Source organism: Rhinoderma darwinii, chromosome 1, assembly GCF_050947455.1.
Source record: "Rhinoderma darwinii isolate aRhiDar2 chromosome 1, aRhiDar2.hap1, whole genome shotgun sequence".
NCBI classification, from domain to species: Eukaryota; Metazoa; Chordata; class Amphibia; order Anura; family Rhinodermatidae; genus Rhinoderma; species Rhinoderma darwinii.
In genome coordinates, this window is record NC_134687.1 from 381,295,394 (window position 1) to 381,309,057 (window position 13,664).

The 13,664-nt window shown below is 39.5% G+C and overlaps 1 protein-coding gene across 1 annotated transcript in view; it reads left to right on the plus strand.

Moving 5' to 3' along the window:
- VPS13A (vacuolar protein sorting 13 homolog A) overlaps nucleotides 1–8,761 on the plus strand; it is a 249,923-nt gene extending 241,162 nt beyond the window's left edge. Inside the window, exons 69-72 of the mRNA XM_075828295.1 lie at nucleotides 2,932–3,017; nucleotides 3,295–3,418; nucleotides 4,221–4,295; nucleotides 7,731–8,761. Coding sequence (XP_075684410.1) covers nucleotides 2,932–3,017; nucleotides 3,295–3,418; nucleotides 4,221–4,295; nucleotides 7,731–7,784 — 339 coding nt within the window. The 3' untranslated portion in view covers nucleotides 7,785–8,761. The remainder of the gene's footprint in view (nucleotides 1–2,931; nucleotides 3,018–3,294; nucleotides 3,419–4,220; nucleotides 4,296–7,730) is intronic.
- The last annotated feature ends 4,903 nt before the right edge of the window (nucleotides 8,762–13,664 follow it).

A 13,664-nucleotide genomic window follows, 5' to 3' on the forward strand; every position in this document is an offset into this window, starting at 1 on the left:
GTGTCAATTTAGGGTGATACAGTTCCCCTTACAGTGCGCTGCTTCTAGTTTGGGAAAAGCGTTCATTGTGTTTTGGAAAATTAACCACATACAAAGTTAACCCAACACAAAGTTAACCCAACATAGTTTATAAAGAGATCTTATCAAAATGCTGCAGCCCAGTGGCAAAGAAATAATTGAAAATAGAAAACTATTGTATATTCCAATATATTAAATTAGGAGGACAGCTCTATTCTCAATTAGTTTAACATTATTTTGCTATAAAGAGGATTACAAATCTTTTTATCAGGATAAAATGGTAAAAAAGGAGATACTCCAGCACGCAGTGTCCAGTAAAATACAAGTTGCTTTATTACTTACATGCCAAAAAACAAGTAATATGACTGACGCGTTTCGGACAGACGTCATTGTCTTAGTAGAATGGTGTAATTGAAAGCGTCATGCAGTTGGGAACCTGAGACGCATAGATTCAGTAATGTTTCTATGTAGATTTGTCTTGCACAGACTGCTATCCTCTTCAGAACAGTGAAAACCAGTAGAGCCTGATGCCATAGTCCCAAGCACGTAGGCCGTGGTGACGGGACTGTGCACAGTTCTGCCATGAAAACATGGAACTTATCCATGTTGGTCAAGAAAAGGACTGTACAACTGGTGGTGGACTTGAGGATTCAGCAACTATGGTGCCCAGTCTAAAGAAATAATACCAAGTAAAAAAAAACACAGCTGCTTTAATATCCTACCAAGACATTCTTTATTGTCAGATATTAAATAGTTAAACAGTTGACTAACTTTCATTTTAAATTACAGCTATATACAGTCACTGCTCTTCAATATCATCTACTAACATGGTGTGCAAAGAGGATTTTCAACATAAAACTGAAAAATGGTCATAGTTGTTGTTTACATATGAATTTTTCTCTTTTGTTGTGGTAGCCATTTTAAAAAAATGGACGACAGGAAATGCAGCCATATTTGCTTCTCCACAATTATTGTTCATGACAAAGGGACAGGTAGTTGTCCGATACTGAGAATTCAAAACTGACAACCAATATGGCTGCAAAACTGACTGCTGCAACAGAATGGTAAAGATGCCAAGATCTCTGTACAAAAACCCCAAATCAACTAACTTTGGCTACTATGGTAATTTTTTATGTTTTGAGTGGAAATTCTATTTAAGCTACATATACAAGGGCGTTATTAAAATAAAGAAATAATCTCATGTAAAAATTGAGGAAAATTAAATTATTCATGTCGTTTTCTATGAGCCAATGTCCTAACTGTACATGAAAACCGTTTTAGGGTATGTGCACATAAGGTGGATTAGCTGCCGGTTTTCCGCAACGTATTTAATTGCGGAAAATAAGCAGAGTATTACAGTAGCAGCAAAGTGTATGAGATTTGGGACAATTCTCATTCACATACAGAAAAAATCAATTGAGAAAACGTGCTTAAAGAGGCTCTGTCACCAGATTTTGCAACCCCTATCTGCTATTGCAGCAGATCGGCGCTGCAATGTAGATTACAGTAACGTTTTTATTTTTAAAAAACGAGCATTTTTGGCCAAGTTATGACCATTTTTGTAGTTATGCAAATGAGGCTTGCAAAAGTCCAAGTGGGTGTGTTTAAAAGTAAAAGTCCAAGTGGGCGTGTATTATGTGCGTACATCGGGGCGTTTTTAATACTTTTACTAGCTGGGCGCTCTGACGAGAAGTATCATCCACTTCTCTTCAGAACGCCCAGCTTCTGACAGTGCAGATCTGTGACGTCACTCACAGGTCCTGCATCGTGTCGGCCACATCGGCACCAGAGGCTACAGTTGATTCTGCAGCAGCATCAGCGTTTGCAGGTAAGATCGACTTACCTGCAAACGCTGATGCTGCTGCAGAATCAACTGTAGCCTCTGGTGCCGATGTGGCCGACACGAATGGTCATAACTGGTCAAAAATGGTCATAACTTGGCCAAAAATGCTTGTTTTTTAAAAATAAAAACGTTACTGTAATCTACATTGCAGCGCCTATCTGCTGCAATAGCAGATAGGGGTTGCAAAATCTGGTGACAGAGCCTCTTTAAATTGACCTGCGGTGCAGATTTTTATTCCGCTGCATGTCAATTTATGCTGTGGAAGCGTTGCATTTTTGTGACAGATTTTCCCTATTAGGGTCATTGGGAGGTAAAAATCCGTAGCAAATAGCAAATGTTGCGATTTTTGCTGCAGAAAGAAAAATCTCAAATATAAAAAAAGATGAAACCTTTTTTCTGTTTAAATTTAATTTAAAAAAAGTCAAAACCCCCTGGCATTGCCTTTGAGACGACACCTGGTTTCTCCAGCTGTTCTCTGTGCTGCTGGCCTCCTGGGATGACTTTTCATCCCATGTGACTGCTGCAGCCAATCACAGGCTGTAGCAGTCACATGGGCTGCAGCGTCATTACTGGAGGTCGGGCTGCACAGTGACCAGATGTGGGAAGCAGGGACGCGTTGCCATAACAACGCTAGCGAGATGAGTATTGTGTTTTTTCCCTTGGCATTACTTTTCAGAGGGACCATTTTGCATGAAAATCTGCACCACAATTCGGTACGATCTTTCGCCTGGAATTTCCTGCGGGTTCTAGGTTCAATATGCTGCGTACTTTTCCGCAGCGTATCTGACCTGTGTGAACATACCCTTAAACTTATTCTAAAATATTCAATGTTTCAAATCCATTAAATAGATACATAGAATGGACTTAGGAAAGCTTAAGTGATTTTATCTATTTTTTTTCTTGGTGTAAGTGAAAATTCCTGATCTGTCTGTATCGTCATCGTTTGTTATAGCACTCTTGACATCGTAGATTCCCTAGCTATAATTCTCCCTTTCATGGGCTTCTTGCATCAAGGCTACAAAGTAAACTACAAAGCCAACTTCTAACTATGTATTTATTTTCTCTTGTAGAGAATTGAAAATGGGAGATTTGCCAAATCTAAATATTTTGCACACGCAATGGTGAATAACACAGATTTATTAATGGTGATGAAAAGGTATGTAACAAGCTCTGGTTGTGTGTGAATTATAGAGGCATATTCTAAAGACAGAAGTGCTATATCCCATTCGTAGTGTAGCGGTTCAGTTCCTAAAGTTTAGCCAACAATCTCATCACAAATAACTGAGTTTTGTACTTTTGACAACGCTTTTGTTAAATAAACCACGTTATATCAGGGGTTGGCTCACTTAGTTGCCACGGCATGGGTGGAGTGAGCAGTTGCAGCAGCGCACTTTTTATATATGGATAAAAACGATACGGCTCTTTTCTTCCAGCGGAATCCTCTTTGTTACAAAGGGTACTTTTGGACAGCTAACTTGTGAATGGCAGTATAATTTTGATGAGTTTATTAAAGAACCAGTCATTGTGAGCGGGAGAAGATTACGAATTGAGGCAAAGGTACTATAAGATTATTTTCTTTATACAACACTTATAAAACACTCGTAAAAGGGTTGAATTAGATTAGAAAAAAAAGATCTGCTTGTTTTCTAGCAATAGCTTTGCATTGCAGCTCATCTCCATTTATGTCAATGGGGATGAGCTGCAATACCAGACACAGCTCATGGACAAGATCGATAAGTTATCCAGGTTTTTCACAACTTTCATATGGCAGCTAAAGACTATTTCATATTCACTCCCTTTGAATGTAAGTCTATATTGTGCCACTTGTCATTATGCCACTTCTGTTCTATCATCAAAGCCAAAAGAAGGTTGTTTACATCCATGGGGAATAGATTATTTGTGCAGCATGAACTACATGCAACGGGTGTATCCTGGGTGTTCTCTCAAATGGCAAGAAGGTAGCGGAACAGGCTGCACCGTTGAGATAGATCTGGCTCTTTGGTTAAACTTGATCGAGCCCCCTACATAGAATGTTTATTTATACAACACTCAGTTAAAACATTGGCTGGATATGCGTAGTGATTTTCTGGCAAAACTTTATCCAGGATGATGTATTGTAAAGTGAAATTTCCAAATAAGAAGTGGCGCCTGTTTACTGTACAACCTGTTCTTTGAACATCAAAAGCTTAAAGTGGATGAAAATTCCAGAAATGAATGCAAACACTGAGACTTTGCTTCCCCTAAGCAGTGGCCAGAACTGGAGTATGTATTACAAGGAGATGCAGGGCAGACTATTTAGGCGCAATGTGGATTAAACCCATGAGTCTGTTTCTTACAGCTGAAATTGTTTATCCTGCAGGAACGAGTAAAATCTGTTTTTCATGCCAAAGAGTTTGGAAAAATAATCAATTTTAAAACTCCAGATGATGCCAAGGTAAATACAATATATTAGTTACTGTATTCACTGTGGAGGTTCTTAATGGATTAATTAGTATTGATTCAGAAAGTAGCAAGGCTGCCGTTATATTTTGGATAAATAGCAAAGCTACAATAGCAAAGCCTCTGCATTTATAGTGTGAATGCTTTAATGTAGGTCACCATGCACACAGAGTCCTGTACACATCACAGTGTAATTAGGAACAATGGGGTTGCCCCATGCAACCAATCAGATTTCAAAATTAGGGTATGTTCACACGGCTTATTTTCGGGACGAAAAATCGGAAGCAGAACGCTTCCAAACATCTGCCCAAAAACGGCGTTCTGTTCCGACGGGCCGTTTTTCCACAAATGTCACAATGTGCATGTCACTTCTTCAGACGTTTTTGGAGCCATTTTTTATTGACTCTAGAAAAACCGCTCCAAAAACGGCCGTAAAAAAACGCAGCAAAAAACGCGAGTTGCTAAAGTCTGAAAATAAGGAGCTGTTTTCCCTTGAAAAAAAGCTCTGTATTTTCAGATGGTTTTTTGCTAAGCGTGTGAACATAGCCTTAATGTAAAAGTTGCAAAAAAAATAAAAAATACCAAAAAAACAACAAAACTATAATTGCGTTGACGATGTGATTTGAGCAAATCTTATCCACGTGCTGCTAAACATTTTTTTGCAACGGAAATCAGAGCATACTGCAGATTTTCAAATCCGCAGCATGCTCATTCTATTACAGATGTTAACAGCAGATTTCACTCTTTAGGGTATGTTCACACGGCCTATTTACGGACGTAATTCGGGCGTTTTTGCCCCGAATTACGTCCGAAAATAGCGCCTCAATAGCGCTGACAAACATCTGCCCATTGAAAGCAATGGACAGACGTTTGTCTGTTCACACGAGGCGTAATTTACGCGCCGCTGTCAAATGACGGCGCGTAAATAGACGCCCGCGTCAAAGAAGTGACCTGTCACTTCTTTGGCCGTAATTGGAGCCGTTATTCATTGACTCCAATGAATAGCAGCGCTAATTACGGCCGTAATGGACGCGACGTTCAAGCGCCTGCACATGCCGGTACGGCTGAAATTACGGGGATGTTTTCAGGCTGAAACATCCCCGTAATTTCCGCCGTTACGGACGCCCTCGTGTGAACATACCCTAACAATGTAGAAGGGGTGAAATACGCAGAGAATACATGCAGATTTAGCTAAAAATCCCCTACGTGTGTGGGTACCATAAATGTAGTGTCCTAATATACGCAAGTATAGTTTGTGCTAGAGTAATTCACAGTCATTAGTATGGCAGTTGTGTTGTGCTTCAATACACAGGGCAGTTATTATACCTTCCTTAGCGTTCCTAGTTTAGCAGGACAAAATACATTTCACCAGCAATTAAAAATTTTTAATTTATTAATAAATTGATAACTGGGTGTTTGTCACCAGTTGGGGGGGGGGGGCTCCCCACACAGACTGACAAAGTCCAATCAGTGCTAACAGAGTGAAACTTCATAAGGACGCACCCCTTTGACAAGGGGAATGGTAATACCTAGTTGTCAATTTATTCATACATTTCGGGTTCACATGTAGCGTAAATACTGTGGATTTTCCGTAGCATAATACAGTAGCAGAAAAGTGGAGGAAAAGCAGCTATTCCGGCGCAAAAAATGCAAATCAGAAAAAAAATAATCTTATACTTACCTAGAATTCTGTGTTTTTGTCGAGGCCGGCTTCCTGGGATGACGTTTCATCCCATGTGACTGCTGCAGCCAATCACAGACTGCAGCGGTCACATGAGATGAAATGTCATCCCAGGAGGCTGGCCTTAAGCACGGCAGAGGGACGCGTCGCCATCGCTACGTAAGTGCAGTTTTCCGCAATGGACATTCCAGCTTGAAAAACGGCACCACGATTTGGTGTGGTTTTCCGGATATAGAATTACCTGCGGCGCCCAGGGTGTGTTTTGACGTGGCGTGTCCGCCCTGTGTGACCATAGCCTTCTAGTAGAAATGACATACAAATAGCACACTGCAGAGTTCTTACAAAATTTCATAAAAAAATACAAGTATTAACTAAAACAGACTTGTCAGAAAAGGTGACAGGTCCTCTTTAACATCATGCAAGTATTATCTCACAATATTACAATGATGCATTAGGGCTGGCACTAGCACAGCAAAGATTGCCATGTAAGCTTATTAAAATGGATCCTCTAAATCTAGAATTTGAAGAAGTTGTCCAGGATTAGAAAAACATGGGCTGCTTTCTTCAAGAAACACTACCACACTTGTCCACAGGTATGTATCTGGTACTGCAGCTCAACTCCTTATAGGTGAATGGGTCCAAGCTGCAATATCACACACAATCCTGGAAGAAAGCAGCCAATGTTTTTCTAATCCTGCACAACCCCTTTAAGATAACTCACACTTGGAAGAATGTAACACCGCACTCGCCGCAATGTAGCATTAGTTTGCTTTATTCAATAGTTTAGCAGGAGACATGAGAGCCATTACAGGGACTGACCTTAAGATGAGCAATACCATTTATAGAATTTTATTATCAATATAAAAAGTATGATTTCTCATGTGTAATGTTATTCATATGTATACAAATTGAAAAAAGGCATTCCACGGTACTCGCCATTCAGTAAATCACTCTTCTTGATAGCCTGAATGTGGAGCATAAGCCTACGCCTGTTTCGTGTGTACCCAGGCCGTAGGCTTCTGCTCCATGGAAGCTTGCCTCAATTTTTTTCGGCAGATTGCTGTGCCAGGGTTGCTGAGTTCGTGTGTGTGTGTGTGTGTGTGTGTGTGTGTGTGTGTGTGTGGTGAGTGAGTTGAGATCTGAAATAATTGTGGTATTGTAGAAAACAGTGGCGGCTTCTGTCATGAAGTCAAGATACTGGCAGAAGAGAGTCAGAGTGTGTGAATATCAAGACATTTAAAGAGGCTCTGTCACCAAATTCTCAAACCCCTATCTCCTATTGCATGTGATCGGCGCTGCAATGTAGATAACAGTAACGTTTTTTTTTTGTTTTTTTTAAAACGTTCATTTTTGGCCAAGTTATGAGCTATTTTATATATATATATGCAAATGGGGTTTGAAATGGACAACTGGGCGTTTTTTTTTCCGTTATGTCCAACTGGGCGTGTATTGTGTTTTTAACTGGGCGTGTTTACGTGTATGACGCTGACCAATCAGTGACCAGTCAGCATCATACACTCATCTCCATTGATTTACACAGCAGCGATGTGCAGCCACATACACAGAGATTAACGTTAATCAAGTGTCCTGATAATGAATACACATGAAATCCAGCCTGGACGTCATGTGTATTCAGAATCCTGACACTTCTGACTCTTTTCTGTGAGATTCCAGCAAGTGAAACAAAATCTCGTTTACCTCCGTAATATGTAATGTAAGTTATAATATTTATACATTTCTTTTTTACAGTGGATTCTTTCCAAATTGGAAGAAGTTCGAGATCTTCAACTAAGAGATACATAATAATAATAAATGTCTACTTCTATAAACCACGCAGGGTGCAGTTTCAGGAGCTAAAGATCCACACCATCTTTTGTTCAACAATTCAAGAGATCACGCAGCTCTTTTTACAAGATTAAATTCTGATGTAAAGCTGGTACATTTTTCTTTTTTTCTATGTACAGTATACATATTGCACAGCTAGTACTATAGGTTGGTTTTTGACAGTGCAATTACTTCAACTAGATGTTACTCTCACACTACTGTATATAAAAATATTACAATCTATATGTATAGCCAGAGATATAGAACTATGGGCATAAAACCTTATCACCATTTTAATTGAGGATTGTGCAGTGTAAACTATATTCCATTATTACTAAGACACAAAAAAAAGAGCGGTTAACTTATTTAAAAAGTAAAATGTATTATTAGGTAGTGTTTACTGGCACGATGGAACACACCGCTTTACTGACCTCCTATTTTGGGGCTAATTGAATACTCCTATGCATGGGATGTTCACATGAGTAATGACAATACACGTCTGCTTGAATCAGGCAGACAGTAAATTGAACAGTTTGGGTCCACTGATTGTATTGCTGCCTTAATAAAGGTTCCTTTCTATAATTGATATCACGTTACTGAGCTCCATACAACATTTACCGTTAATCTCTGGTTACAGGTATAGTATATGAATGATCAATTTAGCAGCCAAACTTATAGGTAGATATCCTAAGATTAGAAACTATGGATTCGAAGCACTCTGGTTTCTTGAGCATACGTCGCCAGCTACTGCAGACCACATGTTATTGTTGGAACCCTGCTGCCAATCTAGTGATTGATTGGTTAGGTCGGAAACTGGTGCAAACATGCTGAATTCTATTCATTTGCCTTTTTTTTTTAACAACATAATTTTATATAATTTCATCCATGCAAAAGCTATGCTGGCAAGTGTGACACAATAAATGCAATAAACATTTGGAAGTTTCAACCAGAAATAACATTTTCGTTTTGGATCAGTTTGTCTCATCATCTAATTTATTTTACTTGTGTATGTATATTTGCACTCAGAAAAAAAATCAAACCTCTCCCTTGTTTACTGTTTTTACCTAGTCTGCAACCTCCCTCAAATTTTGATTTCCATATTTATCAACCTGCCACCTGCTTATCTCATTTTTTGGTTTTATGATACAAGACCAAGTTGGTCCTTCAATAAATATTTTGCAGTGTTTATGAAATCCAAATCATGCGCAGTATTAATGTTCTTGAATATACCTGTCATTCAATTATGTCTCATTGACTAAGCAATCTGCAAGAAAATGCAAACGCCAAATTCACTAGAATGTCTCGACAGCACAGAGGTATGAGGTGCTGTGTGTGTGTGTGTGTGTGTGTGTGTGTGTGTGTGTATATATATATATATATATATATATATATATATATGTATATACGTGTGTGTGTGTGTGTGTATATATGCCTTTGGCAGCTATATATATATATATATATTATACAAAAAACGAGACTAGAAGCAGCACTCAGCAAAAATGTGAATTTATTCACCCAACACAGCTGTGTTGGGTGAATAAATTCACATTTTTGCTGAGTGCTGCTTCTAGTCTCGTTTCTTGGATATATGCATGAAGAGCATGTCACTCCTTATCTTTGAAGCTAGCACCAACCGTTTTCTTGGATATTTACGCAGTTTTGCTGTATGTGTGTGTATATATATATATATATATATGCGCATGTATGTAAATTTGGTTTAGTTGCTCAAATGGCTGTTTGTAGTGTGGAGTACAGAAAGCAGATTCACAGTTTAGCCGTAGGTATATACAGTAACAGTATATACAGTTAGATCCAGAATTATTTGGACAGTGACACAATGTTCATGATTTGGGCTCTGCTGCCACCACATTTGATTTGTAATGAAACAACTGAGATGCAATTGAAGTGTAGACTTTCAGGTTTAATTCAAGGGGTTGAACAAAAATGTGAAACGTTTAGGAATTGCAAACATTTTTCTACACAGCCTCCTCATTTCAGGGGCTCAAAAGTAAATGGACAAATTAACATTACCATAAATAAAATGTTGTTTTTTTAAATACTTTGTAGAGAATCCTTTGCAGGCAATGACGGCCTGAAGTCTGTAACCCATGGACATCACCCAACGCTGGGTTTACTCCTTTGTGATGCTTTGCCAGGCCTTTACTGCCGCTGTCTTCATTTGTTGCTTGTTTGTAGGTCTTTCTGCCTTAAGTTTTGTCTTAAAGAGGCTCTGTCACCAGATTTTGCAACCCCTATCTGCTATTGCAGCAGATAGGCGCTGCAATGTAGATTACAGTAACGTTTTTATTTTTAAAAAACGAGCATTTTTGGCCAAGTTATGACCATTTTCGTATTTATGCAAATGAGGCTTGCAAAAGTACAACTGGGCGTGTTGAAAAGTAAAAGTACAACTGGGCGTGTATTATGTGCGTACATCGGGGCGTGTTTACTACTTTTAATAGCTGGGCGTTCTGAAGAGAAGTATCATCCACTTCTCTTCAGAACGCCCAGCTTCTGGCAGTGCAGATCTGTGACGTCACTCACAGGTCCTGCATCGTCACTCACAGGTCCTGCATCGTGTCGGCACCAGAGGCTACAGATGATTCTGCAGCAGCATCGGCGTTTGCAGGTAAGTCGATGTAGCTACTTACCTGCAAACGCTGATGCTGCTGCAGAATCATCTGTAGCCTCTGGTGCCGACACGATGCAGGACCTGTGAGTGACGTCACAGATCTGCACTGCCAGAAGCTGGGCGTTCTGAAGAGAAGTGGATGATACTTCTCTTCAGAACGCCCAGCTAGTAAAAGTAGTAAACACGCCCCGATGTACGCACATAATACACGCCCAGTTGTACTTTTACTTTTCAACACGCCCAGTTGTACTTTTGCAAGCCTCATTTGCATAAATACGAAAATGGTCATAACTTGGCCAAAAATGCTAGTTTTTTAAAAATAAAAACGTTACTGTAATCTACATTGCAGCGCCTATCTGCTGCAATAGCAGATAGGGGTTGCAAAATCTGGTGACAGAGCCTCTTTAAGCAAGTGAAATGCAGCTCGATCAGGTGAGATCTGGTGATTGACTTGGCCATTGCAGAATATTCCACTTCTTTGCCTTAAAAAACTCTTGGGTTGCTTTTGCAGTATGTTTTGGGTCATTGTACATCTGTACTGTGAAGCGACGTCCAATCAACCTTGCTGCATTTGGTTGAATCTGAGCAGAAAGTATATCCCTGAACACTTCAGAATTCATCCGGCTGCTTCTGTCTTCAGTCACATCATCAATAAACCGTAGTGACCCAGTGCCTTTGGCAGCCATGCATGCCCATGCCATCACACTGCCTCCACCATGTTTTACAGAGGATATGGTGTGCTTTGGATCATGAGCCGTTACAAGCCTTCTTCATACTTTCTTCATCCCATCATTCTGGTACAGGTTGATCTTCGTTTCATGCTGTTTCAGAACTGGGCTGGCTTCTTTACATGTTTGGTAAAGTCTAATCTGGCCTTTCTATTTTTGAGGCTGATTAATGGTTTGCACCTTGTGGTGAACCCTCTGTATTTGCTCTCATGACGTTTTTTTTTCACCATGGAAAGGATTCTGCGATCATCCACCACTGTTGTTTCCCGTGGACGTCCAGGCCTTTTGGGGTTCACGAGATCACCAGTGCGCTCTTTTTCTTCAAGAATGTACCAAACTGTTCATTTGGCTACTCCTAACATTTGTGCTATCTTTCTAATGGATTTCTTCATTTTTTTCAGCCTAACGATGGTCTGTTTCACTTGCATTGAGAGCTCCTTTGACCTCCTGTTGTGGGTTCACAGCAACAGCTTCCAAATGCAAATGCCACACCTGGAATCAACTCCAGACCTTTTACCTGCTTAATTGATGATGGATTAACTAGGGAATAGCCCATGCAGCCCATTAAATAGCTTTTGAGATAATTGTCCAATTATCTTTGGTCCCTTGAAAAAGAGGCCACTACATATTAAAGAGCTGTAATTCCTAAACCCTTCCTCAAATTAGGATGTGAATACCCTCAAATTAAAGCTGAGAGTCTGCACTTTAAGCCCATATTGATTTATATAACTGAATATTCAATATGTTGTGATAAACCGCTAAAACGGCAAAACTTGTGTCACTGTCCAAATAATTCTGGACCTAACTGTAGAATACTGAGCCCATTCTAGACGCACATAGCAGGAATATCTGTACAGTGCGCACTTTGTGCTTTTCATAAAGGAAGTCCAGTATGTTTCAATTAGCTTGAAAAGATGGGTTCATCTCCACTATTCAGCTGTGGTATTAGGATTAAGTCAAACAGCGCTTTGTGCTTTTGAAAGGTTCAATTTAACAATCTATTGTACACACTAAGTTTTAAATTATTTGATTTTGAATTATGATCTGTCTCATTATTATGCAGCACATGATAGGGTACGGTCTCCGAGGAGGGAAAATAATTTACACAGAGGAAAATGCCAACAATTTTATCATTAAAAAACTTACAAGCCATGCGCCAAATTTTCACACAGATGAAAGTAAATTTGTTAGTACTAATATTTGAAACATGCTTACTTAAACGCTTTGAAGACTTTGTTTTAGTAAAAAAAAAAACTTATAGTGTTTAGTGCAGCTTTGTAACTCTTTTCTATTAAAAAAGAAGTTTCACTTTTTGAGATACAACTTCTATGTATCCTGGATACATTGACGCTGCGTCTTGCGCTGAAACCCAAATCAGTCAGGTCTGCGGGACTGAATGCTTCTGTGACAGCGGGTCCTGGATCCTGCTGTTATTTATCACATCTAAGTTCATGAACTTAGATGTGATGGATAACAGCTGGATCCTGCGTGTCAGACATGCAGGACCCGTTCTCCACCGATTTATAAAGTGATGGCATATCCTAGTGTTTATTACTTAATTGATCCCCATACTTTTACATAAGGGAAATGCATGCACAGCTTATTATAAACTGCTGATCAATATTGTCCCTTAAAGCGGTATTCCCATCCCAGACATTTATGGCATATCCACAGGATATGACATGAAATGTGTGAGAGATGCAGGTCCTAGCTCTGGGACCCGCACCTGTCTCCGGAACGGGGTCTGCTGACCCATGTCCTATCCTCTTTCTCGGCGGCCAGGAGTGCGGAAACTGCTAAATTCACTGAGCTACACTGTTTCCGGAACTCCCATTTGCTTCTATAGTGGTTCCGGAAACCGCATAGAAAAACGCCTTATGAGGTGGCAGGGTTTTCCGTAAACATCCAAACTCATTAGCGGAGCCTAGCGACAGCGGCATGACTATGGTCAGGTGGCCCCGTTTTAAAGAGGTACAGGTCCCAGAAGTGGGCACCACATCTATCGGACATTTAAGGCATATCTTGTGGATATGACACAAATGTCCAAGATGGGAATACCCCTATAAGTTCTGTGTGTGTGATCAGCCTCACTTGTCCTTTTTACAAGTCCGATAATAAGTATATATTTAGGAATTGCTGTGGATAAAATTACTTAATTGTATCTGGAGAACTTTTTTAGTTTGTTTAGCAAAAAAGCAAGAAAATCTAGCTAAAAAAAAAATTGAGAATAGGCCATTAGTTTGAAAAATAAATAAATAAATATTTAATTAGTCGCCCAGCTCTATGTCAATTGTTATATTCCTGGCACTGAAAATGACTAGGTATCCATAAATCAGAACAAAAAAAAACAATGTGTTCTTCATTTTTCTTGATCAAATTTAAAGATGTCAGCAACAGAACCAGCATATGAAAAACAAGGATGGAACAAATTCCCCAATATTGGGTGGTGCACGCAGCAAAAACAACTTATCCAAAGTAAAAATAAGAGGAACTGCAGCA